The 27,741-nt window shown below is 48.2% G+C and overlaps 2 protein-coding genes and 1 long non-coding RNA gene across 3 annotated transcripts; 1 reads left to right on the top strand and 2 right to left on the bottom strand.

Moving 5' to 3' along the window:
- Window positions 1-10,313, bottom strand: PRDX6 (peroxiredoxin 6). The gene is made up of 5 exons (XM_082484265.1): window positions 10,153-10,313; window positions 7,677-7,833; window positions 2,868-3,014; window positions 2,119-2,265; window positions 1-713 (listed from the first exon to the last, which is right to left on the bottom strand). The coding sequence occupies exons 1-5, from the start codon at window positions 10,242-10,244 to the stop codon at window positions 582-584; spliced, it is 675 nt and encodes a 224-aa protein (XP_082340391.1). The 5' UTR covers window positions 10,245-10,313; the 3' UTR covers window positions 1-581.
- Window positions 10,314-10,440: 127 nt separating this feature from the next.
- Window positions 10,441-26,523, top strand: TADA1 (transcriptional adaptor 1). Its single transcript, XM_082483763.1, has 8 exons — window positions 10,441-10,589; window positions 10,842-10,933; window positions 12,056-12,121; window positions 19,604-19,701; window positions 22,567-22,776; window positions 23,817-23,968; window positions 24,977-25,139; window positions 26,093-26,523. The coding sequence occupies exons 1-8, from the start codon at window positions 10,516-10,518 to the stop codon at window positions 26,243-26,245; spliced, it is 1,008 nt and encodes a 335-aa protein (XP_082339889.1). The 5' UTR covers window positions 10,441-10,515; the 3' UTR covers window positions 26,246-26,523.
- LOC309672298 lies at window positions 16,354-24,352 on the bottom strand. Its single transcript, XR_014269231.1, has 3 exons — window positions 24,338-24,352; window positions 21,089-21,249; window positions 16,354-16,598 (listed from the first exon to the last, which is right to left on the bottom strand). It is a non-coding gene; the product is annotated as an uncharacterized lncRNA (long non-coding RNA).
- Window positions 26,524-27,741: the final 1,218 nt, after the last annotated feature.

Raw genomic sequence — 27,741 nt, 5'->3', positions numbered from 1 at the left:
TGCAGGTAGTACTGAAGATCAGTTTATTTGCTTTATTCTCTCTTCCATAAAACCTGAAAACAATCAACTTCCAGCAAGAGATGAGAAAGCAGTAAGAAGTGAGAGATTTGGCTCTGCAGCTCCTCCCCTACGCACGGGAGCAAAGGTGTTAACGCGTTAGTGACGGCTGCTCCAAAAGGCACACAACAGTTTGGAGCCCCCGAAGCCTTAATGTGTGAGTCCAGCAGGACACTCCTTTGGGGCCTGGCTGCTGACACCACCCTTCCCACCATGCCTCCGGGAAAAGCTCGGCTGGTGCCGAACAGGAGGGACTCCACAGCGTGAGCCCTGGAGCCCTCACTGGTCTGCTAACCTCTTCCTTGCAGGGCTGATTCAAGGCAAGAAAACACCCAGGGTTTTAGTTTTAAGGGGATGTGAGGGATGAAAGGGATGGGGAGGATTGGTTTAGTATTGCGATGTACCATCAGTGTGACAGTACGAGGCTGCTGATGGTGCAGTGTCAGGGAAGCAGGAGCTGGCCACAGGGAAGGCTCCTGATGCTGAACGACCTGCAGCCCGGCAGGATGGATGGGCAGACCCACTCACTCCGGCTGCGGGGTGTAACGCAGGTACTTCTTGCCCGATGGGAGGTCCTTCGTGAAGACTCCTTTGGGAAAGAGCTTCTTGGCTTCCTCGTCAGGTAAGGTAGGCACGACCATGACGCTGTCACCAGGCTGGGGAGCAAACAGGAACTGTGAGAGCAGCAGAGGAGCTGGCAGGCTTGGATGCAGGTGGCATGTCCCTGCTGGCAGGTGACACTGCCTCCCCATGAACACTCAGCCCCAGCGCCATAGGCACATTCCCTGCAGCTCTGCCTGGAGCTGGCAGTGAGGACTGAGAGGGGGCTACACCAGGAGGTGTGGGTGATGCCAAAAAGGAGAGCTGTGCCATCTGCCAGCGGGATCCCACAGACCAGCTCTTCCCCACAGCACTCCCACAGGAACAGGGAGTAACAAGAGAGGAATTTGGGCATCTCTACAATGCAGGAGGGAGCACAGCTTGCCCAAATCTGCTCATCCATTCCTATTGCTCAGGCGCCCCTGGACAGGCGGTGCTGGCTCCCCCTTGATGTGCCAAGCCTGCGGGAAAGGTGTGCTTCTCTGGGAGGTGGGCTGCTGGGTGAGCTGGCCTGACACCGCTGGGAGCTTATGCTGCAGGGGACAGGAGTCTTCAGAAGCAAGGCTGCCTCCATGCTCTGCTTTACCCCAGGAAGTGAAGGTGGTTTGTTGTACGCTTGGCATGTGGATGCTGGTACAGAGGCATGGAGAGGCACAGTGAAGTGCACTGATACCCCGAGTTACTCAGCCTCCGAGGCTTGTGCCTACAGGGTCTTTCCTGCCCAGGTGGAGTAGGTGTTTGTTTCTGCCTCATAACACAGGAGGACCTCTCCATGACACTCTGCAACAGCAGGCAGGTTTCCCCAATAACAGCTATCACAGCCAGCGGCCGGACAGGTCCAGGAGCTGAGCAGCTCTGCTGGGCTGAGGAAACACTGGCTAGTTAAAGCAGCCAGACTGTGCTGCTTGTTCCTGCTTTATCTTGGCTGCCCGAACTGGGTTTTTTTGGGAGTTTTAAATAACGCTATCAAACAGGGATAGCCACAACAAAGTAACTTCAACTAGTAATTTTCCACAAGGATAGGACTCAGCTGTGTACATGCTGGGCAAAGTTTGGCCATGCCCATCCTGGCCCTTCCTGGCCTAAAAGCAGGAAAGCAGCAAGCCAGCCCAAGGAGGGGTGCCCATGCTTGCTGCTTCACTGGCTTTGAGTTGACTTTGGCACACTGACACCTGGTAATGCCGTTCCTTACCACAGACAACAAGGGCAGGACCTGCTCAAGTACTGATAGCCAGAAGGGTCAAGCCCAGCATTTGCTGGCACCAGGGACCAAGGGCAGGGCAGGGAGGTTCCTATGGATGTCTCCAGACTGCAACAGCTCTGGGGCCTGGGCTGGGATCTAATTCATAACCTAGGACCTCAGCAGCTTTCCCCACCCCACATGTCCCCCTCCAAGGGAGGCTGGTTGATGTTCCAAGGCATGTTTTCTGTGCCAGCTGTGAGTTTTGCTCCCTTCCTCACCTTCCAGTCCACAGGGGTAGCAACCTTCTTGTATGCTGTCAGCTGCAGGGAGTCCACCACTCTCAGGATCTCATCAAAGTTTCTTCCGGTGGTGGCTGGGTACAGGATGGAGAGTTTCAGCTTCTTATCCGGGCCAAAAACAAACACCTAAGCACAGGGAGACAGGGTCAGGGGCTGGGCAGAAGATATTTGTCTAACTGAACTGCTGGATCTGCTCAGCCCTGCTGCTCCTCCCTTTCCTGGGAGGCGGCCTGCTTGATCAAAAGTGTTGGGACAGGGGAGATGCCATGGTGGGGATCACTTAGAGCAACAAGTAATGCCCAGGCACAGAGAACACAGTGTTTGCTCTGGGAGCTCCTGTTTCCAATGCCAGCTTGATTTGCTACTTTAAACATTTCCTCTCCTTGACCTGCGACATTCTGATGCAAGCACGGGAGGGAAGAGGGGAAGTCCAGCAGATTAAGCATTTTTGTCCCCTCTGTGTTACGACAGGCACAACCAGGATGAGCTGGCAGCAACAGCAAGATAGAGCTGTTGCCAGCAGGCTAGCACAACGCCAGCTTATTCCTGCAGCACAACCCAGGGATCTAGACCAAAGAAGCCAACCTAGCTCCTGAAGATGGTCATGTCCATCCAGGTAAGCTGCCCCCATCTTCAAGCCCAGCCCCACAGACACAAGGCAAGATTGCAGGCAATGCCTACTGCTGAGAAGGCTGCCATGCAGCAGTGGTCCAGGGCCAGGTACTCACCACGCGAGCAGTCAGGGGCATGCCATCCTTGTCCCGCTCATCTGGGTCCAGCATGCCCAGCTTGACAGCAAGCTCCCGGTTCGCATCAGCAATTATTGGGAAGGGGAGTTTCTCCTCGGGTTGTTCCCCATTGTATGCGTTGATGTCCTGCAGAGACAAAATCATCGGCATGCTCATGGTCCCTGTTGTGCGTACCACTACAGGAGACAGAGGCCAGGTAGGGAGACCTCCATGCAGGCTTTACATGTGTGGGGCAAGCATCTGCAGAGGGTCTATGCAGAAACATGTTCAGCAGAAACCAGGAGCTTGTGACTTGCTTGGCCCCAAGGTCTCAGGGTGGGACAGCACAGCCAGGGGCTCATGGCCTTTCATGAAGTTTCTCGGCTTCCAGAAACCAGGTGACAAACCAGGAACCTACGTGCCAGATCAAACTCTGCCTTGTTCTTGGAGATTAGCTGTTAGGCTGTCTATGCTCACACCCTGTCACTCACTTTTGGAACTGCCCATGGACCAGCTACTTTGCCCAGGCAGTGGGTACAGAGAAATAGGGAAGTCCTGACCATGCTGGTAACACAGGGACGTTTACCCACCTTTCCCCAAGAACAGAGGTGTCCCTCTTCCAACCATCTCCCAGTTAGTGTTCTAGCACTATGAATAGATGCATTGGTGTCACACTTGAACTGAACAGTGCTCTTAAGGAACAGTTTCTCTAGTGGCAGAGCAAACCAGCAACTCTACAGCTAACAAAGGTCAAGTGTCAAACAATTCACAGGTCTTGTGCAAGGGAGCAGCTCCATCCAGCACGTCACTCCTAGCTGACTTACCTAAAGGCTCTTGAAAACAGAGTGAAAGTCTGAGTGCAGATGCCGGGACACTGCAAACTCCTTTCTGAACCACAGATGAGACAGAAGAGAAAACCATCCCCTTCCACAGCTGTGCAGGCTCTCCCTTGTGACCATGGTTTATGAGGTTGCTCCCTGTGCTAGTACAAACTTGACCCGCTTCTCAGGGAAACTGTATTTTGAGTGTCTCTGAATCTGGTCTGGACTGGCCAAAGCATTCAAGTTATCCCTGTAGTTTGTGGTACCATCCGTATGGGTCATGCTGAGCCACAGCACAGCTGGAAGGAGCCTGGTCAAGGCAGCACAAGCAGAGCAGCTGCCAGCATTAAAGCAAGGTTTCTGCCCCAGAACAGAGCTGCCTGTTCCTTCCATCCTCTTTATGCTACGAGGGGACGAAACTGATTCCAGCACTGACACAAGCCTCCCGCGCACCACTGTGGTGCGTTATCAGCTGAGCTGATAATTTGACTGTACAAGTTTCTCCGCCTTCCCCAGGCACTGAACGCGGGGGAGCAGGCTGTGTACTGCTCAGAGGGAATTTGGGAAGGGCAGGGTTGGAAATGCTGCCCCTTGGCACTGCCCACTGCTGCTCAGAGCACACCAGAGGCAGCAAGAGCAGGCAGGCCCTGCACCACTCCTCAGCCCTCCTAGGCTGATGGTGGTGACATGGGGCTGTAACCCTGCCCCGGCTGCTCAGGATGCTGCAAGCAGGTCAAGTGGTGCACACGTGGCAAGATGTTTCCTTTCCAGCTTTTCTCTTTGCTTGCTTTTTTCCCCGGGGCCTCCTGCGTCAGCACTGTACTGCAAAAAGGGGCTGTTTATCTCGGCTGGGTTGTGGTCAGGCCTGCCTTGGAAGGAAGGAATCAGTTCTGTTCTCCTGCAGACCTGCCTTGTGAAAGCAGAGCAGGGAAGGAAAGCAGAGCCAGAGAGGCCATCCCAGGCAAAACGCTTCTGAATGCCCCATAGAGTCACAGGAAGCTGTAGATGAAAGTCAGTGACATCCCACCCTCTCTTCAGAGTGGGCACTGGAGGATGAAAAGAGCTTCTGAGAAGCAGTATCTGAATCTTATGGACTGTAACTCATTCCAAAATGCATGTAATTTCCTGACCCAGGGATCTCTGTACAAAACAGCCTCGCAAACCCCACCTTATCTTGCAATAAGACACCCAAGACTCACTCACTTCCCAATGAACTTTCCAGACTCGCAGCTGAAACCAGACATCACTGGAGTGATTTATTCACCCCTGACTCACCAAGGCAAAGGCATCAGTGGCGAAAGAGAGCATTAAAACCTCCTCTGACGTGCACAGCATATGCCAGTCAACCCTGCTTAAGGAGCTCATGCATTCAGCCAACCCTTGGGGAAGCAGGGCACAAACTAGGGAGGTTAAGAGAGTGGGATCAGTCCCTGGGTGAACTACAGGCTCCTTCCAAGTCCTGCAGCAAGCTTCTGGGTCTTGGCTAGGGATGGCTAAGAACAGCCGTGACATCTTTGGCTGGGAAAGCAGAGCTGAGCAGAGAGGCATGAGAATTATGGGCTATATTCTGGTCCCACCTTTCCAGGCCCCATCTACCCACTCAAATTTGGCAGAAAAGCAAGCAGAAGTTTCCTTGTGGTTTCATGCAGGATTTCAGCCATCCCTCCAGCCTACTTGCTTCCTCACAGGCTGTGCTCCAGATAAAACCAGCTTCATCCTTTTACTACTGCTAGGAGCCTCACCCAAAGAGAAAGCATAGGTATGTAAAGGAACGTTGCACAGAGAGGTCTGCCTGCTCAAAGTTTTGCTCACTTTTAGGACTTCTCTTTAAGTTAAGATTTAGTGCACTTTCTAGATCTCAATCTAGCATTTAATGCAGACTGCTTTGTTCAGACAGGCAGCTTCTGCCAAGGCTTGGTATCTCTGTTAAGCTCTTTTTTTCCCCTTGGCTGAGCTGCAGAACCTTTGGGGCACTGCCCCTGGTCTCAGACTTGCAGCAGGCCTTAACACCTGCCTTCCTAGTTCAGCTCTTTGGCTCTCCGCTTTATCTGAAGTTCTTCTCTGCTTTGTCAAGGACAAAGGAAAAAGATCACATGTATGGGCAAGGTCTAAGAGCAGAGCAATCACATCCCTGTCCTCTCTTATGCCCTCCACGATGCACACATGCTGCGTTCTTTGCTCCTCACACTGCTCATGGTGTCGCAGCTTGACACATCCTCCTGTTCCCAGGCTAAAGAGCCCCAGTTGTTCTGCACTGAAGCAAACCTGCCCAAATCTGCAGGCAGCTTTGCTCCCCCTTTGCACCTTTTCTTGTTCCCCTGTAGCCTACAAGATGGGTGATTTCAAACACAGGCTGCATGGAAGACTCCAGTCTGCTATGGGTTTGTCCTCACCAATTGGATCTTTGGTGCTGGAGGACTCTCATGGTTTTCTTTTTGACAGGTGCTGAGCTGACATTTCCAAACCACTGTCTCTGAGGCCTCTCCCAGCCTGACAGAAAGCTCACCGCAGCTTGGACTGCTGCCCTCTGCCTTTCTCCATGTTTGTTCTGGAAGGTTTTCCAAACGTGCTACTCTGCCTCCCATCAGTCAGCATCGAGAGGCTCTTCTGCAACTTCTCCTGGCTTTACGTGAGGTTGCGCTGAATAATTCCAAAGCATCAGCAAAGTCAGCTCGTGGTTTATCTCTTTTCCAGATCACCTGAGTATGCTGAACCCCACATATCCCTGCAAATCCTCAAGGGAGCCTGCCACTTCCCTCCCTTGACACAACCTATCACTTCCTCCTGTCTGCCTGCAGAAAACAACCTGCCCTTCACAGTGCTGACGTCTTTGAAAATCTTGGAAATTCGAGGACTTTGTAAAAGTCAGCAATACCCAATAGATCTTCAAAGGGCTCTAGCCAACCAGGAGATGAGATTTCCCTACAAAAGCAAAATCCAAACTTTCCATTATATTTAATGGGATGTTATCTGCTAATTTGACTGGTGGTTTCAGCCAGTTTGACTGGTGCAGAAACCTCATTAACTGGTGTTGGATTTGTACGCTGTTTTTCCCAGGCCCTTCTGAGGTTTGGTGGGACATCGGCCATGCACCACTCAGGTACAAAGGTCAATTTAAGCAATAAGGCAATTAGGTAATTTCTAAAGCCAGTCAGACATGAAACAATGTTTGAGTGTGGAAATTTCTCACCTTTACTACCTCTTATTGCATGCATGTCTCACCCCTGGAAAAATGCATGAGAACATTACTAATTTTAAGAGCAAAGAAAAAGGCAGGTAATTCACCCAGGGATTTTTATACTCTGGCCATATCTATATGAAACGCTCGTTTTACACACCTACCACCTATGAGCCCTGGAGTTGTACTCCCTGGCAGCACACCATTGCTAAGGCTGTATTTCAAGTTCCTTTTACGCTCCTTCAGTAAACTATTTCATTCCTGTCTTTTTTTTATACTCCCTTATGATGGTTTTCTATTTAACATGATCCTACTTGTGGTTTTATGTTTAACAAGCTCCCGTGTGTTCTCTGTTTTCTTTTCCCTCCCTGGGCATGAATTGCACTCTTTGAAGACTGCCTGTTCACTTCTGACGCCTCCTTTCCTTTCCTGTTTTATTACAAAACTTTTTGAGGGTTTGTGGATAGATTGCCTTCCTCTGAGCTTTTGGCACCACCTTCACATAGGTTTTACCCTTTCAGTTATTGGTGGGAGAGGAGTAATATTGTTTACCTCTTGTTTCAAAGTGTTAGTGCATAGAGCGCTCTGGACTTCGTAGAGTGCTCCATGAAGATGGTGCAGACCTTCCTGTTCCTGCTCTGCACTTTAGCACCTCCCATCCTACATGCTTTGAGATTCAAGTGTCTTACAATGTTGTCCTCAGCAGATATGTAGTTCAAAGCCTGTGCTCTGTTCTGTGGTGGCTTCTCCTCTGGCCTTCAGAGCAACGTAGCAGCACATACGCCCCTTGCACCTCCCCATGGCCCGTACCTTGCTCCAGGAGAGGTGGTCTTGGACACTGTCAATGGAGAGGGCGATCATCTTCACGTTGCGCTTGCTGAACTCGGGCGCCAGCTTTGCCGCCCGGCCAAGCTCTGTGGTGCAGACTGGGGTGAAGTCCCGTGGGTGGGAGAAGAGGATGCCCCATCTGAAACATGAGAACAGGAGATGGCATTAGGATGAGATGTCATTCCGATTTGTACTGCAGACGAAAAGCTGTACAGATTGCGCTGCACGGAGACTAGTGTGGGAACAGCTCACCTCTCTGCTAAGTGGAAATCCTGTCCTGGGAACTCTTCCTTCCCTATTGCTAGAAGCCTTCACAAGATGAGCCCCATTCATCATGCTCTGAGAAACTTCCTGCGCCTCATTCTCCCTTTCCCTCCAGAATTCCCCAGCAGATGCTGGAATAGCCCACCGTTCCTGACGTGGAGGTGGACGCCATGCTGTGTGAGGAAGTTTGGGGGAGCCATGTGTACACTCTGTACCCCAGAGACCGCATGTGTGAGGGCATGTAGATGCCAACCTCCTGGCCACATTACTGCAGAGATCATTACTGATTTACAAGGCTATTCACTATCCTGCATACCTCATCAACCACTGTGAGGAGAAACACCCCTGGATATCATGCAACTTAAAAGAATGGGATAGGACCAAACCTTAACCCAACTGCTGCCATGAGCTGCCAAATGTACTTCATGAAAAAATAAGAATTAATCAACTAATGGGGGAGGACAGAAGTTACCATCACATTATGGCTACAGTTACAACAATAGTGCCACCTTGCTTTTGCCCACCCAGTGGACTTTGCAGTCTTTAGAGAAAGCAAATACAACTCGCCTACCTGGCCACTGGTGCTACAAGTCTCTTTATACAATAAGTAGACTACTTGAATAAAAAGGCAGCAAACAACTGAGTAGAAGCTGGCCAAGAAAGCTGCCATGTGGGTGATCAGGCTGGAACAGATAATTTTAAGGTCTGCAGCTTATTTTCTTGCTAGGAGGATTCCTTTTTCCCCATTTGCCCAAGCTCACAATGCTGACAGAAGCAGACTCAAACACTGATTCAAGCCTGCCAAGTGCTGCCGGGAGCGAGTCCCAGACGTGCTGTGCCAGTGCCCAGCACCCTCCTGCTGGTGCCAGAAACAGCAACAGGCTTTGTGGGAAACAGTGTCTGAAGGCATGTGGCTTTCCACCTTCGGCTCAAACAGGGCCAGAGCCCTTCGCCACTATTCAGTTACACACCTTTGCACGCCCGAGCTCACTCACAAGGGACGTAGGTGACACATGAGCTGATTTCTGGGACTGGCCCGGACTAAGTGCTGCTCTGGCAAGCCTGGCTTTACCCTTCCCTGAGCTCTGCCATTTTCAGAGCACCTCTGTTCCTCTCCTCAAGGACTCATCTCACTCTCTTGCCATGCAGCCCACAGGAGGGGATGGGGGAAGATGGGGAGAGGTGGCTCTGCCCATTTGGAGAGGCCTGTATGCGCCTTGCCACTGTGCTCTCCTGGAAAACCGCAGTGACTGGCTGCCTGGTCTGGGTGCGGTGGCCTCCCGCACCCCCAGAGCACAACTGTGAGGGCTGCCACTACGGCTCAATGGGAAAAAAAGCATTTTTGGAACAAGCCCGAGGCACAGACTGGCCCAACTCTGCCTTCTCACACTGGTCACACACCTGTGGGAGCCTCCCACCTGGGTTTGAGCTGGGCTCGCACACATAATCATAGAATAGTTTGGGTTGGAAGGGACCTTTAAAGGTCATCTAGTCCAAAACTCCTGCAATGAGCAGGGACATCTTCAACTAGATCAGGTTGCTCAGAGCTCCGTCCAACCTGACCTTGAATGTTCCCAGTGATGGGGCATCTACCACCTCTCTGGGCAACCTGTGCCAGTACTTCACCACCCTCATTGTAAAAAATGTCTTCCTTATATCTAGTCTGAATCTACCTTCTTTTAGTTTAAAATGGTCACCCCTCGTCCTGTCGCTACACTCCCTGACAAACAGTCCCTCCCCATCTCTCCTCTAGGCCCCCTTTAGGTACTGGAAGGCTGCTATAAGGTCTCGCTGGAGCCTTCTCTTCTCCAGGCTGAACAACCCCGACTCTCTCAGCCTGTCCTCACAGGAGAGGTGCTCCAGCCCTCTGACCATCTTCGTGGCCCTCCTCTGGACCCGCTCCAACACCTCCAATTTAAAAAAACAGAGCTACATAATTCACCATCGTGCTTATCTGGAAAGAAACCTTTCACTCTCGGTGCCTGAGACCCGGGCCCAGCTCGGCCCGCCGGCTGGGGAAGACAACCGACCTCCGGGGACCCTGGCCCGCGCTGCTGCCTGGTGAGCGGCCCGTGCCCCCGGGGCCGAGGCCTGGGGTCACCCCTGCCCTGAGCGTCCTGCCCCCCACCCGACCTCCCCCGACCTCCCGGTGCCGCTGCGCTCCCCCCCCTGCCGCCAAAGCCTCAGTACTCACGAGTCTCCCAGGAAGTCGTGGAAGCGGATGCGGCCCTGCGTGGTCTCCGCCTCGAAGTTGGGCGCCTCGTCGCCCAGCAGCAGACCCGGCATGGCTACGACTACTGCTCCGGCTCCGGCTCCGGCTCCGGCTCCGGCTCCTGCTCCCTACCGTGGCCGCCGCCGACTATGCGCGTGCGCGGGGCCACCCCCTCCCCTCGGGCGGCGGGGCCCAGCGGGCTGTCACGTGGCGGGCGGCGGGGCCCAGCGGGCTGTCACGTGACGGGCGGCCGCCGCGCTTTACGGCTGCTGCCGCACTTTGCGGCGGGGGGAGAGGGAGGTTGTCTTGTTTCGTTGTTCTTCTTTCTCTTCGGTGGTGTTGGTGATGGCGACGTACGTGAGCGAGCTGGAGGCGGCCAAGAAGAGCCTGAGCGAGGCGCTGGGCGAGAACGTGAAGCAGTGAGTGCGGCGGGCTGGGGCGGGGTGAGGCTAGGCCAGGCCGAGTCGCGGTGGGGGCGTCCCGCTGGGCTGGGCAGGGCCTGAGAGGGCGGCGCTGGCTGGGTCTGGGTGCTGCGGGGCCTGTGTACCATGTCTGTGCGGGAGCTTCAGCGCTGGCCTGGCCGCGGGCTGCTTTGCGCTGGTGGGGGGAAGCAGTGGGTTTAGGAACAACCGTTTTCGTTTGTTGTCTGCACCTTCCCTGCTCTTCCCTAGGTACTGGGCCAACTTGAAGCTCTGGTTCAAGCAAAAGATCAGTAAGGAGGAGTTTGACCTGGAAGCACGCAGGCTTCTCACGCAAGACAATGGTAAATAAAAAGCCGTCTTGTGTTTGTTTTCCTGCGGGCTCTACTGCTGCCTTGCTTTTGCCAAGCCTGGAGGGAGCTCCTCCCTGCTGCACAGTGTTTCCTGAACAGGGAAATTGCTGTAAGGGAAATAAGAATGGCCAGGGCTGGGGTAGCAGTGGGCTTAAAAAGCTGGGAGGCGCCCTTGACTTCAGGGAGAAGTCCCCTTGTGGTCCCAGCACTGACAGGCACTTTTGCCTTGTGTAAATACAGTAAACAGGTAAAATATGTTGTCCTGGCAACCAAGGAGAGTTTTTCTTACGTCACCATAGAGACCTAGTCCTTTCCATACTGCACTCTCCTGTGGTTGGGGCTGAACTGGTGTTGTGGTTGAAGTGGGGGAGAGAATCCCTGAGTTCATCTAGACAATTATGCAACAGGCAGGTCCCCATCCTGGCCTTTGGGGGTGGCAGGTGGGAGCATTGAAGGGTGAGACTCTTGTTCTCACCTCAGTGTGGGTCTGCAAACATTGGTGGGCATTGCTGAGAGCGTTGTGGGGGCTCCTGACTTCCACCTTTGCGATCCCTGTGGGGAGGGGCAGGGAATTTGTCAGTGCTTGTGTTCAAAGGCCAAAGAGGATCCTGCAGTCCTCTGACCCTGCTTGTGAAGTTTGTCTTTGCCCATGCTCTGTGTTTCAATAACCCGTCTGTGAGGAAGTTGCGTTTTATCTAGAAACTATTTAACTTAACTTCACCTTCCTGGGCCTGGTTCTTACTGGTCCTTTTCTAGCAAAGCCAAAAGTCCTGCTGCCAGAAGTCTGTGTGGAAAGAGGGACAGCTGATCCTCCTCTTGCTGGCAGAATACACCAGATATTTCACGTTGCATGCAGTAGGGCTGGATTCCTGTGTATGGCACACTACGAATGACCTAAGTTGTTTCAGTGCCAGGTGTAGTATCCTTTTTGTTAGTGTGGTAGTAGCAGATTCTGGGTCCAGGAGAAGAAAACTGTCAATAGTTGTGCCTGTGTAGCTAAGCATGTGGGGAAAGCATGGCAGTGGAAAGGCATAGTGAGCTATTTCAAGATCGCTTTGAGGGGGTGCCTCTGGGCACTGACATGTTGCTAATGAACTGTCTGTCTTTACACAGTCCACTCTCACAACGATTTCCTCTTGGCTATTCTTACCCGATGCCAGATCTTGGTTTCTGCACCAGGTAAGTCCCAAGAAGCCTTGTTAAAAACAACTGGTTAGCAAACCTTTGCCATGTGTGTATTCAGTAGGTTTTGTACAAAGGACTCCAATTGTCTGGGCTTTAATATTCATGTTCTTTGTGCCACACAGGCAAAAGAGTAGCAAAGTAGTGATCTAGCTGATTTCAGCAGAGAGGCTTTTTATAAATAAGCTATGTGTGCTTGATAAGAGGCTAACTCTGGATTGCTGTGTGTGATGAGCTGATTTGATTTTTGGATTGGGTGTGCACTGTGAGCTGAAGTGTAAAGAGATGCTGCTTTGCCTTTGATCTGCTTTGCTTACTGATTCCTCTCTTCGTGATTTGGTGATGCTCTTTGTTCTTCTCTCTGCTGGGGATATCATTTTTGGGAGCTGGATTTTCCAGACTGATCTTGAAATCAAGTATGTGTCTGATTGTCTGATAGAAAAATGCTTACCATGAATGCTTCTTGAGTCTTGATTGAGCTATGGCAAATTAACCCAACCTTCTGCAGGTAGTTAACCTTTTAACTTTGTAAGCATTTAGAATGGCTGCGGTCAGGGTTGCACAAGATATGTTTTGTTTGGTCTTCAAAAGAGCTCTCAATCCAGAGATCTGAGAAAAGGATAATTGAGCTGCAGTTCAAGATATGAAACTGCTGTGTAGTAAGGGAGAGGAAATTGTTATAGCTCTGATGGGCTGAGACCTGAGATGAGTTTATTTGTGATAAGAGAATACCTGTTATTAGAGTTCGTGATGTAGCTGGAGGAAGGAAAAAATGCAAAATTTATGGATTGCCTGCAGCTTTGTGTGTCATAGCTGGTCTTTAACTATACCAGCTGTGCTATTTAAATACTAACCTCCCCCACCTCCAAATGTGCTTTGTTTGCTCTTTACAAACACCCTTTGAGTCCCAGACTTGTCCTCTTTAGTGGTCTGCATTCATGTAATTCAGAAGATTTATGTCTAAATGTTGCTGCCTGTTGCTTTTAACTTTAAGTACTTACACCTGACCACAAAAAGAAAGCACAAGAACAGTGATTCCCCTGTGAGTACTACCTGAAGTAGCTGAGTCTAAATTAGGAGGGGGAGGGAGAGAGTGTCTGTGTTCTCTGAGCTCAGCACTGGGCTGATGTGAGTGTTGAAAGAGGTTGCAGCCCAGAGATTTTGCTTCTGAGTGGCAGTAGTCAGGTTAGAGCCTGTCGCTATGTGGCTAAAGTTGGGGTGGTTCATTCCTGTGCGCGCCACTCTATGCTTAACTGTATTGAATTTAATTTGTCCCTTTGTCTGGTCACTTTTCCTCTTGTCCCATTTAAGCTTACTCTCTTGAAGGGCCCTTAAAGAACCCTTCTTTGTAGTGCTTCGGCAGATAGGTGACAGCATGTAACGGAGTGCTAGCTGACCCAGCTACCTTGCCAAGTGCTGACCAGCTGGTCACCTGTAGTGCTTTCAGACAGGCTTTTGTTGGCTCTGTCCACAGATCTGCACAAGCCAGCTTGAAAAAAATTCAGTTTAATCATGTGTGTGTTCTTAAAAACGTGGTTTAGTCCGCCGCAATTAGCAGTACATGCTGCCTAGTCCCTTCTAGCCTCTGTGTTTTGTTCTACTCAGATCAATGCAGAATCTCCCAAGGATTTCAGAGCTAATCTGTACTGAGATACCTCTTTGTGGGCTACTGACTGGTAGATCTATCGCACGTACATTTTACTTGCCAGTCTGCTGTGTAGGGTAGCAGATTGTACATGCAAGCCCAGAAAAGTGCAGTATGAGTGCAATACTAGATGTTATGTCCCGATTTCTTTTTCTCCCCCCTAGATGCCAGTCTGACATCTGACAGCTACATTTTTGTTTTCTTTTTTTCTCTTTTTGTCCCCGTGTAAGAATGGAAAGCTAACAGGCTTTTGTCTCCTCCACTGTCTTTTGGGTAGGCGGTGTTGACTTCGTGTTTCGTGGAAACGTGTAACTTTAAAGAAGTGTCCTTGATGGCACGCCATCACAAGGCTTACTGATGCGTGTACTTTCCACCTTCGTGTGAGAGAGACAAGGCGGGGAAAAAAAAAAAAATCTTTAAAATGCCAGTTTGTATTTTTTAAAAAAATGGTGTGATCAGTGTTAAAAGTGTACTTGATATTGTGGCATTTGGAATAGGAAGCCTCAGGGAAGGTATTTTTAAGGAGTGATTGTAACACATGTTGAACTGTGCAAACAAACCCATCTGATTCAAATTTTGCTGTCTTGGGTAATAGTGATTCCACCTGGGCTTATAAAGGCACACTAGGTGAATGTGACCCTTTGTGAGAATGCTTTCCACTTCCCCCTCTCATCTGTTTAGGCTGTTGGTCAGGCAAACTTCAAATCTCAGTTCAATAGCCTGTGTGGCGTAGGATATTTAGGGCTCAGTGGAGAGGGAGGAAGGCTCATGTCTATTCTGATGTGAAGAATGGCCAATTGCTTTAAATCGTGCTGAGCTGTCACTGAGGGCACAGGAGGATCCTGAGCAATCCTAAATCTGACTTCTCTGCTCTTTTTAAAAATGGGTGACATTGTTCCCTCTGGTAGCTGTGCTTGTAAAGGCATCCATAAATACTGGAGTGGCACCCAGCTGTAACATAACCTGGACTTATCATAACCATCATCTTCCTGGACTTGTGCAAAGTGTTTGATACTGTCCCACACGATATCCTGGTCTCTAAATTGAAGAGACATGGATTCAACAAATGGACCACTCAGTGGTTAAAGAACTGGCTGGACGGTCACACTCAAAGAGTTGCAGCCAACGGCTCGATGTCCGAGTGGAGAGCAGTGACAAGTGGCATTCCTCAGGGGTTGGTACTGGGACCTGTACTGTTCAACATCTTTGTTGGCGACCTGGACAGTGGGGTCGAGTGCACCCTCAAGTTTGCCGATGATACCAAGCTATTTGGCGAGGTAGACATGCTGGAGGGGAGGGATGCCATCCAGAGGGACGTGGACAGGCTGGAGAGGTGGGCCCAAGCCAAACTCATGCAGTTCAACAAGGCCAAGTGCAAGGTCTTACATCTGTGTTGGGACAATCACAAGCACAAATACAGGCTCGGCAGGGAATGGCTGGAGAGCAGCCCCGAGGAGAAGGACCTGGGGGTGCTGATTGACGAGAAGCTCAACATGAGCCAGCAATGTGCGATTGCAGCCCAGAAGGCCAATCGTATCCTGGGCTGCATCAGAAGTATGGCCAGCAGGTCAAAGGAGGTGATTCTGCCCCTCTACTCCACTCTTGTGAGACCCCACCTGGAGTACTGCATCCAGCTCTGGAGTCCCCAACATAAGAAGGACATGGACCTGCTGGAGCATGTCCAGAGGAGAGCCACGGGGATGATTCAAAGGCTGGAGCACCTCCCCTATGAAGAGAGGCTGAAAGAGTTGGGGCTGTTCAGCCTGGAGAAGAGAAGGCTCCAGGGAGATCTTATTGCGGCCTTCCAGTACCTAAAGGGGGTCTACAGGAGACCCGGGGAAGGACTTTTTACTAGGGCATGTAGTGATAGGATGAGGGGGAATGGTTTTCAACTGGAAGAGGGCAGTTTTAGATTAAACATTAGGAAGAAATTTTTCACTTTGAGGGTGGTAAGGCACTGGAACAGGTTGCCCGGAGAGGTTGAGGCCCCATCTCTGGAGGTGTTCAAGGCCAGGCTGGACGTGGTCTCGGGCAACCTGGTCTAGTGGGAGGTGTCCCTGTCTATGGCAGGGGGGTTGGAACTCGATGATCTTCAAGGTCCTTTCCAACCTAAACCATTCTATGATAACTGGGAAGCTGTGAAAGTGCCTGAAGAGAGGAACTTCCCAGAAACATGCTATCCAAAATACTAGAGAGTGACTTAATGTTAGGTTTAGGTTGGCTATACCAGACCAAGTGGTGTGGCACACTACCCGTTACAAGAAAATAGTTTTCTTTGCTATTGTCTTCTTACCAATATTTTCAGAAGTGCTTTTCTGAATTTTTATGTCTGGGGTTTTTCTTCCCCCAAAAATTCCATTAGGAGGAACTCCAGTTTAAAGCCTTTCTTAACCTTGCATGGTCTTGCTCACTAAGCTTATCTTGTTTGTTGGACAATTGCAAGCAATCAAGTTAGCAAGGTTTCTTGAGTTAATATGTGCCTCACTTGAACTCTTACCTCCCTCCTTAGCTAAATGTTAACAATAAAACTGAGACAATTGCAAGAGCTTGAGTTAGTGGTGTAAGGATTTAATTTATTTACTAGTAATGTGGAGCCAACTGAGAGATGGTTCAGCGGATTATAACTCTCGCTGGGGTAGCAGGAGCACTTTATTATATCAGGGTTGCCCACAGGCTTTGCTTGAAGGGCTGCCAACTGTGAGATGGGCTCAGGCTGCTCGTGTTCCACTTCTCGCCAGAGAGCTTGGAAGGGAGGAGAAGGAAGAAAATGGGAGTGTGAGGCATTGACAGAGGAGTGTCATCAGAATATATTTGGCTAAACTCTTGTCCCTGCAGGGAGATAAAAAATACTGAAGGTCAAATAAAAGAGGGTGGGAAAATGCATGTTTCCTGAGCCTGGCTGCTTTTCTCTGTCATGGCTTTCTCTGTTTGTATCTTCCTTTTTTCCCTCTGCGCAGTGCTGGTGCAGCACATCAGGAAAACCTGACATGCTCCGTCTGGACCGGCTGGTGCTACCACTGCACAGAGATGAGGCAGCTCATTCTTATCTGTCGCTCATCTTTGAAGGCGTATCAGCAGCCATTGCTGTGGCTTGTGACCATCTAATTCTCTTGCTAGCAAGATTAAATAAAAACTGCTAACATCTCTGAAGTGTCACGCCTGAGCCACCCTAGCCTTGTCATTTGTGGCCAGGAAGGCAAGTACCGGTTTTCTTAGAATACTAGAGGGAAATTTTGCTTTCTTCATATCATGCAAGTCAGGCTTGGTAATATGAAAACCTGGAAAAGGAGCCAAAAAAAAAAAAAATCTGCTCTGGGTTCATTATAATGGGGAATAGGAGATAGTATCTCACCTTTCCCTTGTTCTAAGATAAGTCTGGCTAAGTTTTTGTTAAAGTTCAATTAAGTTGCATCTTTTGGGGTCTGCTGTCAAAGCCTAAAAATTTAGTTGCCATTTAGTTTAAAAGTTACTACCTTATTTTTTTTAAATAAGGCATTTTTAAAATTTGGACTCTGCTATAACCTGTTCATCTGTAATAGATTGTCAGATAAAAGGGCACTGTTTACTTTTTCTGTCTCTGTCTGTTCCACTTTCTCCATCTGTGTCACCCAGTCACACATTTAACTAAGGATACTTCCAGAACTGAGGCTGCGAAGGACCTGTATGAGATTTCTGACAAGGAGGAAGGCCATGGGATGGGGTGACATTACAAGCTAGAGAGATGTGCTTTTATTGAAAGCTTTGAAATGGGCCAGGTAACTTTTGTGTCTGCCTTTAACACACCTATTTCCCCTTGCCTAGAAGGGGTCTGACCTGGTATGGAGGGGAGGAAGAGGAGGAAAGGACTCATCTGTAATGAGCAAAACATCCTGTGAGAGAAGTAGCATTATATTCCTAGTTTCTCAGATGTAAGTGCTGAGATCTGGATGAAGGGCAAGAGTGGTCCTTGGTGAGTGTCCACGATGCTTTCCCACACCCCCTTGTTAGGCTTCTATTGCAATGTTGTAGTGATGAGTAGTGACACCAGCTTTGTGATTTTTGAAGAAGGTTTACTTACTATCTTTTAATTTCCTATAATTAACTGGTGGATTTTGACAACAGGGTTTGTTGTAGACTATTGGTTTTCATGTCACTAATAGGATGTAGCTAAACTTCTTAATTTTTTTTTTATAGGGACAATATGCCATCTGTGTGTGTAGGTTGTTTCTAACCCCTTCTTAGCAGCTGACCATTCATAAACTTCACCTGAATTCTCTGGTTTAGCCTGATCCTTAAACTCACGTTTTAGAAGGTTTTTTTTCCATGTGCTCATGCTCCAGCCATGAAAGTGGGAAGCTCCATGTAGCCAAGGACTTCTAGCCAGCCTTTTTCCCTATAAACAGGACTATAATAAACTGTATTTATGAATTCCTGATTACAGCAAATTAAACACAGTTGTGAGAGCTGGACATAAACATGCTGGTTGGTGTGACGCTGGTGTTGAGCCGTGGCAGCATGTGGTAACAGGACAGAACCAGAACAGGTTGTTTGTCAGTACTTGGTGAATGTGCCTGATTCTGGTCAAGTTGTAGATGGTGAGTTGTGGGATGGCTGCTGTAACTTCTTGTCTGTGTCTAGAGGAAATGGCAAATGATGATTCAGGTGTGGCCAGGGAACATCTGAGAGGTTGCCACGCTGTCAGCACTGTCTGGCAGCACGGCTCCAGCCTCCATTTTGGAGGTGACTAAAGTATCTTTAGAGTGGAGTTGTCCAACCTCCCTGGAGGTGGGCAGGGACCCCAGCACAGGGCACTGTTCTGCTCCAAAGGACGAAGGGTGCTGGCATGCTCCCTTGCTGTGCAAAACCAAGGGAGGAGGATACCAGTGACACAAAGCAGAGGTTGCCTCTGTAGCCACAAGAGGGCTGTCCAGTCTTTGGGTTGCACTGCTTGTTGACTGTCAGCAAGCGCATATGCATCCAGTGCAATGTTGTCTTAAGCCCCGATGTACCTGAAGGAATTGTGCACAGATACTGTAAATCAGTCCGCGGGAAATCTGCCTGGCTGTCCTTGCCAAGAGCTGTATGATTACAAGGATGTGGTTTGGTGTACTGTAGGTGTAGCTGTTGAACAGCGTACGGTGGACTTTTGAGCAGTATCCTTAAGGTGATTTGACCAAATGTATGCACTTGTTGGTACTACACGGTAATCTCTTTTTCAGCTGCTTGCCAGTTCTGGTCAGTCACAAGCTCACTACTCATGTTGGTGTTGTCCTGCTCCTGGGCTCAGCGGCCTTTGCAGTTCTTCCCTTCCCCCCCTCTCCTTTTCCCTCAGTGTGACAAGAACGATCAGCCGTGATGTTTAATAGTGTTCCAAGAAAAAGCTTGCTAAAGCTGATGAGGCAGGTGTAGTGAGTCAGATTGCTTGATCCTGCTGGTTAGCATCTGACCTGATCCGGGAGTTGGTGGGAGGAGAATACCCTTCTGGGCCAGGTCCCGTCATCTTCCTGATGGAACAAATGGCTTGTTCCTTCCTTGTGGCTTTCCTTGGAGGCTGTGCTCATCTCTCCCCTTCTGCCATGGGCTTTTGTGTGGTGTGCAGACAGAAATTTCTACTGAAGTAATGGGTCACGAGTTAGTCATGCTGGCAGGGGTCTGACAAAGGAAGGCAAGGGCTACCAAAAGTGTTCTCCCCTGAGAAGCCCTTCCTCTGGGCCATGGCTGTTGGTTTTGGGTTAAGGCTTAGCCAGGAGCCAAACATTAAGGGTTCTCCTGTGTGGACAGTTTCATCCTGGCCCTAAATCAGCAACACCTATCGAGTGGGTTGTGTTGTTTTCTTTTTCCTCTTCAATTTGTAGAAGGTGCTGGATCTCTACCATGGCCAGGTGGCTCTGCAACTAAACCTGGAAAACCCAAAGGAAAGAAAAAGATTTCTTCGGTTCGTCAAAAGTTTGATGTAAGTGTACATGGTCAAATGGTCATGACTCTGACAGTCTGTTGGGGCTGAAGAGCTCTGCATAGCGTGCAGTTTTTGTTACTATGAGGGATGATGAAAGTTTATCACATGCAATGATGTATGTTATATTTGCTTTGAGTTCTGGATTGGGGCAGAAGCTGGGGTTAGTAGCTGCTGCCTCTCATGGAAATCTCTTGGGAGAAAGGCTACAGTGTGACCTGGCTTTATTAAACACTGGAGAATCCGTTGAATCACACCTAAATGTCAAAGTTGTATTCCAGGAATCAGCTTCACACATCTGAATTCTTGAAGCAAAAGTGACTTCCTATTTATTCAGTCAGACAGGCAGAATTCCATGATTGTAGAATCCCTTCTGCAGAACTCTACAATCCAAAGTGTTAGAAGTAAGATGTTTCTTGGGTGGAATGTTTTTAGAGGGTCAGGTTGTGTCTGAATTGAAAATACTTTGCTGTCTTCTGGTACATGGTGGAGAGGCACATGAGACTGAGTTAATTTTGCAGCGAAGGCTCTGTGTATCCATCTGGTACTGTCACAGGTCTGTTCTACAGTTGTTACTGTGCTGCCAGACCAGTGGCAGGGCAAGGCCTGGTGTGAAAGGATCGAGATGGGGCACTGTCTTCCACAGATGTGATTTGATAAGAACTGTTCAAACTGAATTAACAGTTTGTTGAAAGGGAGATTGTCTGTATTTTACTGAGTCACATTTATCAAGCGTCTGAGCACATCGTGATCCGGCTGAGTTCTCTGACTAGGCAGAAAATTAACCAAGCAAAAAGATCCCAAACCGTAAGTTTTTCTTGCTGGTTTATTCAGCTGGATCCACATTCCTTGCGGTTGGACGAATGCCAAGGCCAGTGCAAAGAAAGAAAGGGCAGCCGTATGGCTGGGGATAGGGGAGAAAGGTGGGCTTATGAAACCTCATGCACTTATGCTGTGAGAAGTTAGCTTGGGTCAGCCAAAGTGCATACCATGCTTCTAGGGACTAGAATTAGGCATCATATGTGTATGCTTCAGAGACTTGTCTTTCAAAGGGATGTAAGTCCAGCTGAAGGCTCATTGTATTTGGAAACTGCTGAAATATTTTGCAGTGTTCACAGCTGTGACCAGCTGCCATTCTGATGTCAGTCTGTGTTATCTTTTTGTTTTAAAACTTCACTCTAACTTTTCAGTAGCGAGGAGAGTTTGAGAAGCAAGTCTTGGAGTTTGGTATACTCAGATACCCCTATGTTACACCATGTTTCTAGTGTGTGTTTATGCACATGTTCCTGGAATGCTTTGTAGTAAGTACTGTATGTTATGGTTAATGGGCTTGTCTATTACTAGTGGAATTCACAAGTAGTGTGAACTTGAAGTGCCTTGATATTACCTGATGTTTCCCTCATTGGTCAGAATAACAGCTGTGAATGACCAAAGGTTCTTTCCAGTTGGCTTCTCCTCTCCCAAACCACATTCCTCTTAAGAGTTGCTTACATTTCAAAGGTCTTTTTTTTTTTTTTTTTTTTCCAGGCATACAGGCGTGCAGTTTTCCTGTAATGAAAGCATAAGTCTTTAGAATTACAGGGAGGGAAACCTGCTTTCACATCATTAGTGGGTGGATTGGTTTTTCACTTTGAGTTAAATGCCATACTGTCCTTTGTATAAAGCAGCCCCCCTCCCTCTCTTGAAACTAAGATGTGAGAAATCCGTTTTGCTGTATATTCATTGTTAGTATTTAAAGTATGTGTTTGTCTTGATGCAGCAAGAGTCTTGGGGCAATCTTCATTCCAGAGTCACCGGATTTGTGGCTTGGAGGGGCAGGATTTGTGGGAGTACTTGATGAGCCAGGGCCATGTTGTTCCCTTGTGGTTTGGGGCTGGGCCAAGCACATGTCTGGGCTCAAGAATCAATCGTTCCTGTCTGCTTTTTTTTCCCCCCTTTTACCTCAGGAATGAGACTTCCCAGGAGCCACTGTAAGCACTCAGAGCTTTAGACACCAGCACCTCAAGGGAATTATGCTGGAATACATGTGGTCTGGGAAATGGGGGTTGCCACCTTCTGGTATGAATTCCTGTTCTGTGATGTTTGTTTTTTTTTCTAAATAACTGAGTTCTTAAAAATAGCCATAATCCATTTCAGAATCAGTGGCTGCTCAGTAGCAGAGCTCTGCTTAGAGTACTGAGAGTGCATGGGGAGACTAGAATATGAAATGCAGAACTGGAATTTGGTTAAGTTGCTGCACTTAAAGCTTTAAAGAAATGTAAGAATTGCTTAAGAATCCCATACACTCAGGATCATGGTTTTTAATCTTGATGGAAACTGTACAGTTAGTAAGTGAAAAAAATCCACCCTTCTGTACAAGAAATGACTAAATAGATGAGAACTCTTCAGCATAGAAGGAGGTGGCTGAGAGATGTGAAAGTCCTGGCCTGGGTAGCGTGAACAGAGATAAAAGGGACAATGACTGACCACATTTGAGACTTTCAGGAGAATCAAATGAATCTAACAGGTGGGAAGTACAGAGCAAACCAGAGGAGGTGACTCTTCATGTGGTACATTGTTACACTACAGGATTTTTTTGTTGCAGGATGTTGTGGATACCCAGTTTAGGTGGTTCAGGGTGCTGTTTAATAAAGTTCATGGGCTGTGTAATAAAAGGATGCCAACACTGGCTCAGAAACTTCTTCAGTCCCAAATTGTTGTGGTTTGGGAGTGTATTCTGGGGAGGAACATGGCTGTCCCTGCCCTACTGTGATACATTTTTTTTGTAGGTGTTTGCTTTCTAATTGGAGAAGGGATGTTTGGCTAGATGAACCAAAGGGTCTGACTGAGTATTTATCTTATGCTCTAATGTTGTGTTCATAACAGCACCGGTTCCAGCCTCAGAATCCATTGTCTGGAGCCCATCAATTTGTGGCAAAGGATCCTCAGGAGGATGACGATTTGAAGCTGTGTTCTCATACCATGATGCTTCCTACCCGTGGCCAGTTAGAAGGAAGGATGATCGTAACTGCGTACGAGCACGGGCTAGACAATGTCACAGAGGAGGCAGTGACAGCAGTTGTTTATGCTGTGGAGGTGAGACTGGGCTGGGCAGCAGTGGTGGTCTCATTATACCAGCAGCAAAAGGCTCTGTGTGCAGTGGGGGGGCCCTTAGTGGGGAGAGGAAACCTGCCTCTCTAATTGCCCATTTGCCTTGGGAGGAGTAAGATGAGAATCAAAGGGCTTCCAGATGTGTGGCATCACAGATGTAAAGTCTTGGATTTCTGCCTGCAAGTGTTAATTTTGAAGTACTTGCATATAAAGAACTCCCAGCATGCTTAAGTAGCTGTTTTGGGAAGTGCTGTTCCTGTCACTTAAAAGCAGGGACAGAACGGGAGCTCCAGTTTAAACAGTTCTATACAAAATAATCTGTTATAGGCGCAAGTATCTGGCATGAAAGTGAAGTGACAGAATCAGGTAATATCTGCAGGTGAAGTGCCTGCTGCTTCTGGTGTTGGCCATCAGTGGTGTGTTACCTGACATATCCCAGGAATGATACAGCCATTAATTACTTGCAGTGTTGATGTGTGAATGTTTTTTTTGGAGTCAGGATGTCGAGGCCATCCTGAATTCCACATCTGGGAGTGAGGGCAAACTAAGAAGCAGTTGTCTGCCTGTTTTCTCAGACAGTTTTCTCCAGCACTTTCCAGGCAACTGAACCATCTGAAAAAGAGTGGTTTTTTGCTGTAGTTTTAGGGCCAGTATTTCAGTACAAGTGTAACACCTAGAGCCAATTATGAAGTCTCTTAACTCTTTATCAAGGGGATCAGGGTTGGGAATTTCCTAGCATTTAAGAAACCTCTCTGACATTTGAAGCGGCATATCACATATTAAAGTAGAGTTCACAGGCTAATGCATACAGCATTCTCACACAGTGCCATGTTCTCTGTATCCAGCTGTATCAGATAGTGAAACCATACTGTAACTTGTCCAGATCTTCGTTCCCTTACATCTTTAGGTCCTTGTGGTCATGGCAGTACTACTTTTGTCTTGCCAATTGGTGAAGCACTTCTCATAGCTGTGGCTTGGTAGGGCGAATAAACCGGCATGTGTAATAAGATTGTTTTTCATTGCAGAACCATCTTAAGGATATTCTGACATCTGTGATATCCAGGCGGAAAGCCTATCGTCTGAGAGATGGCCATTTCAAGTATGCCTTTGGAAGCAATGTTAACCCTCAGCCATATCTGAAGAACAGTGTTGTTGCTTATAACAATTTAATTGAGTGGTAAGGAGCTCTCAGCATGCTTCCGATTTCAAGTGCAATTTGCTAGTTCCAAAGTTACTGCATGGTTTGGTTTCTCTTTTTACTTAGTAGCACCTCTTAATAATGGTGTTTAGCTTTCATATGCTAAGAAGGTATCAGTACAGAGGACTGTACAGCTAAACAAGGAGGGAGAATATGGGGATTCCTCAGCAGTGGACTTCAGGAGAGTGTTAAGTCTCTCTTCCTTGCCTGTACTTGTCCATCAGTTTATGAAAGTGACCCTTGGCCCTCTGAATATATGAGTAATTATTGCTTTTTGGAAGCTGTAGTTAGTGACATGGGGAATTTTGCTGCTCTCGGGGAAACTGCCTCTGGGCAGAAGAGCCTTACCTTCGTGGGGGAACTGCTGTTATGCCACTGGAGTCAAATGTCAGTGAAGACCTCTGGGACACTGCCATTCTGTTGTTTCCTGCATCCAAATGTATTCATGGTTCCTTGGCAGGCCTTTTCAGTTGGCAGAGCTTCAAGGTAATCTTGTTTTCCAGAGTCTCAATGTCAAACAGCTTTTGCTGCGCATCTGGTAGCGTGTGTGTATGAGAAGGCAGTTATGTTTGTCTATGACTGCTTCTAGCAGTTGACAGGGGGTTGAGGGTGTGCCAAGATTTCATTATAGCACTACAAATGCAATCCACTCCAAACAACTCTGCCTAACAGCGAAAGTCTTTCCATTTAATGTTGTGGGTGCCTTAAGTTTTATGCTGGGTAGAAGCTATTGGCTGTAAATAACAAGCTGCCCAATTGAGATCAGTTACAAAGCAGGTTTGAAGTATGTTGAGGGTTGGTTTGCACTATTTTTATTAAACTGGAATTTTAAAGAGATTTTAATTGTAGCTGAAATAATGTTACTTACATATGGGTTAAGTCAACTGATACAGAAAAGCAAACCCTGGGGCCAAGCCCTCCTGTGTGACTTCCAAAGGTGGTGCTGTTTTCTTGACTGGAAGGTTTTACTGCCTGCTCTGTCTACAGCCCTCCAACCTGTGCGACGCCTTCTGCCGGTCAGAGTCTCGCTCCCCAGCCCCTGCCCGATGATGCTGAGCAGCAGGCGGCTCTACTCCTCGCGTGCTCTGGAGACACCTTACCAGCATCCCTCCCACCAGTGAACATGTATGACCTTTTTGAGGCACTACAGGTAAGCTGTTCCTGTTACGCTGTCGTGTCACAGGCAGCGCTGTCCTGAGTACCAGCCACCAGTCTTGGATTTGGTTGACATGCATGGAGGGAGACTTGATTTCTCTTCCTACGGTCTGTTTCCTTCTTTCCCTCTCAAATTTACAATTCTTTGGCTTTGATTTGTTCCCGCTATTAGGTAACTGCTAACATACAGTCAGCTCATGGCTTAATGCCTGTTCTGCTCCCCTTGGTCAGAGAGTTGATGAGGAAATCCCTGTCTGTTCTTGTAGCTACATAAGAAGGGTGAACTATTCCTCTGTAGTAAGACTGAAGTGACTATATCAGAACTGAGCTGGACTGAGATTTTTGGCAGCGGTGCAGCAATATGACTTGCACGTCCCTTGCTCCTCGTGTTCCACCTGGGTACTTAGAGAAATACTTGGTCCTGGCACGCAGGCTGCTGCAGTGGGTTAGCTATGAGCACCACCACCCTGGGGAGATGTCGAAGGTAGGCTGGATGAACCTTCCTGTAGAGATGCATGCCTGTGGTTCCCTCCCTCTCGGGCAGCTCTGGGGACATTCAGACTAATTTGAATGTCTAAAGTTAGCTATGAGAAATTCCCCCTTGATCTCTGCTATTGTGAAATCAAGGCAGACCATTCATTGCAAGAACTGTAGTTGAGCATTTGTCTCATGTATTTGGTTGGATAGAATTGATGTTTGAAAGATTTTGATGTTTGTCATTGTAAGAGCAAAATGATGATTTCTTTACCATGCCACTCCCTTACAAAATGGCATTGTCCTGTGCTGGATGGTGTGGCAAGTTGCAGCTCTGCTTGCGTGTGACAGCCTGCATTCTGCTCTGCAGAGCTGGCTCTCTGATCACCCTGTAGTAGAGGGAGGTTCTTCCATGAGCAATATGAGGAAATGCGTATGAAAGCATGAAACTTGTTTTCTAATATGTATCTCCAGGTGCACAAAGAAGTTATTCCTGCGCACACTGTCTACGCTCTAAACATTGAGAGAATTGTCATGAAACTCTGGCATCCAAACCATGAGGAGCTACAGCAGGATAAGATCCATCGCCAGCGCCTGGTGGCAAAGGAGGGCCTTCTACTCTGCTAGAGCTGACAGATGACATGTCAGGGCTCAGACGGCTACAGTGTTATTCCTTGGACTTGATGTTCAAATGCTGCTTACAAACCTGTGTCAGCATTTCAAGGATGACATAAGTTATAAGTCAACTTTTCCTATGGAAATATGACTGATTTCTGGTACACTTTCTCTGCTTCATGTGCCATGGAGTACGTGAAGCAACGCCTCTGAATTGGAAAGGAGAAATGAGATTTGTTTGCAAAGACTGTTTTTTAGGAAAAATAAATGTGAGGGTGGAAAAAATTGGTTTTAAATAAGGTGGATTTGTGTTTTCTTTTGTGAGCATGGGGAATCTGCCCCCTTGCCCTCCCCTCTACGGTAGTTTCCCTTCTGAGCTCAGTCTCCAGGGTCCGTGTCCAACTTCTGTTGCAGTTGGTGGGATCCTTTTCCATTCATTTAACTGGAAACAGGGTGGGGCCTTGTGAAGATGAGCAAATCTGTAAGCTGATGTTTTTCCTCTTCTATCATGGGAACTACTGATTAGAAACTCAGAAAACCAGGTAAAAAGGGAAAGGTCCCTTCTAGCCTGTCTTTTAAACTGTTGGTTTTTTTAACTGCGTCACAAAACATGAAGGTGCACAGTCGTTGGAATCTTGCCAGTTACCAAAATACGTAATAATATCAGGGTTGTGAGTAATGTTTTCCTATCAGCCTAGTCTTTGACTCACCCTTGTCTTGTAGTAGTTGTGATCAGATGTCCTAGGAATTGTTGGATGTCTGTACCTGTCAGTCCTGCTAATGTTTTTGTCACCCCAGCAGGCAGCTTGACCATTCCTGAGGTGGGCCAGCAACTCCCAAATACATATACCAATTCCCTGTCTTAGTGTTGCAGACTCCTTGGATTTGCAGCATGAACTCTTATTACTTCATCGTAAAAATACGCAGCCGCACCTCTCCACACAGAGAACAATGCAAATGCGCGTAAAAGGGAAAATTCCATCTGCTGTGTTTCAGGTACTCTACTGTATTCTTGAGTCAGCTGTCAGATGCTGAAGGGAACAGGCTTATTATAACATGAGAATTCTATTAAAATGTCTTAAGTTAATTACTATATTGCCTGGTTTTAACTACACCTGTGCAGGTACCTGCTGAAGGATGACTTGGCTTATTGTGCCTCCAGATAGCAGAGTTAAAACAGCTTCCTCTAGGGGAATATGAAAGTGGAAGCTCATGGTTGCCTTTCATTTTGCTTTTCCTCTGTTTGGGAAGTATTTGGATAGACAGCTATTATCTTTCCCCTTTTCTGTGCAGTTGCCTTCTGTACTGTGCCCCTGGGGTGCAGGTCCCTGATGTTTCCTCCCAGTTATCTTTTTTTTATAACTTCCTTTACTAACCTCCATGACTCTTCAGGTTGGGCCAGAGTTGTAGCAAGGGGCTGTGCAGCTGTCACCGTGTTCCTGCATCCCCTTGTGGCATGTGCTGTGGAGTTAGGCAGTGCCCTTGTGGATATCAGTGGCTCTCATCAT

The sequence above is a fragment of the Vanellus vanellus genome (assembly GCF_965231255.1).
Source record: "Vanellus vanellus genome assembly, chromosome: 5".
Classification (NCBI taxonomy): domain Eukaryota; kingdom Metazoa; phylum Chordata; class Aves; order Charadriiformes; family Charadriidae; genus Vanellus; species Vanellus vanellus.
The sequence above is the reverse complement of the archived record's forward strand: the minus strand, read 5'-3'. Positions and strand labels throughout refer to the sequence as shown.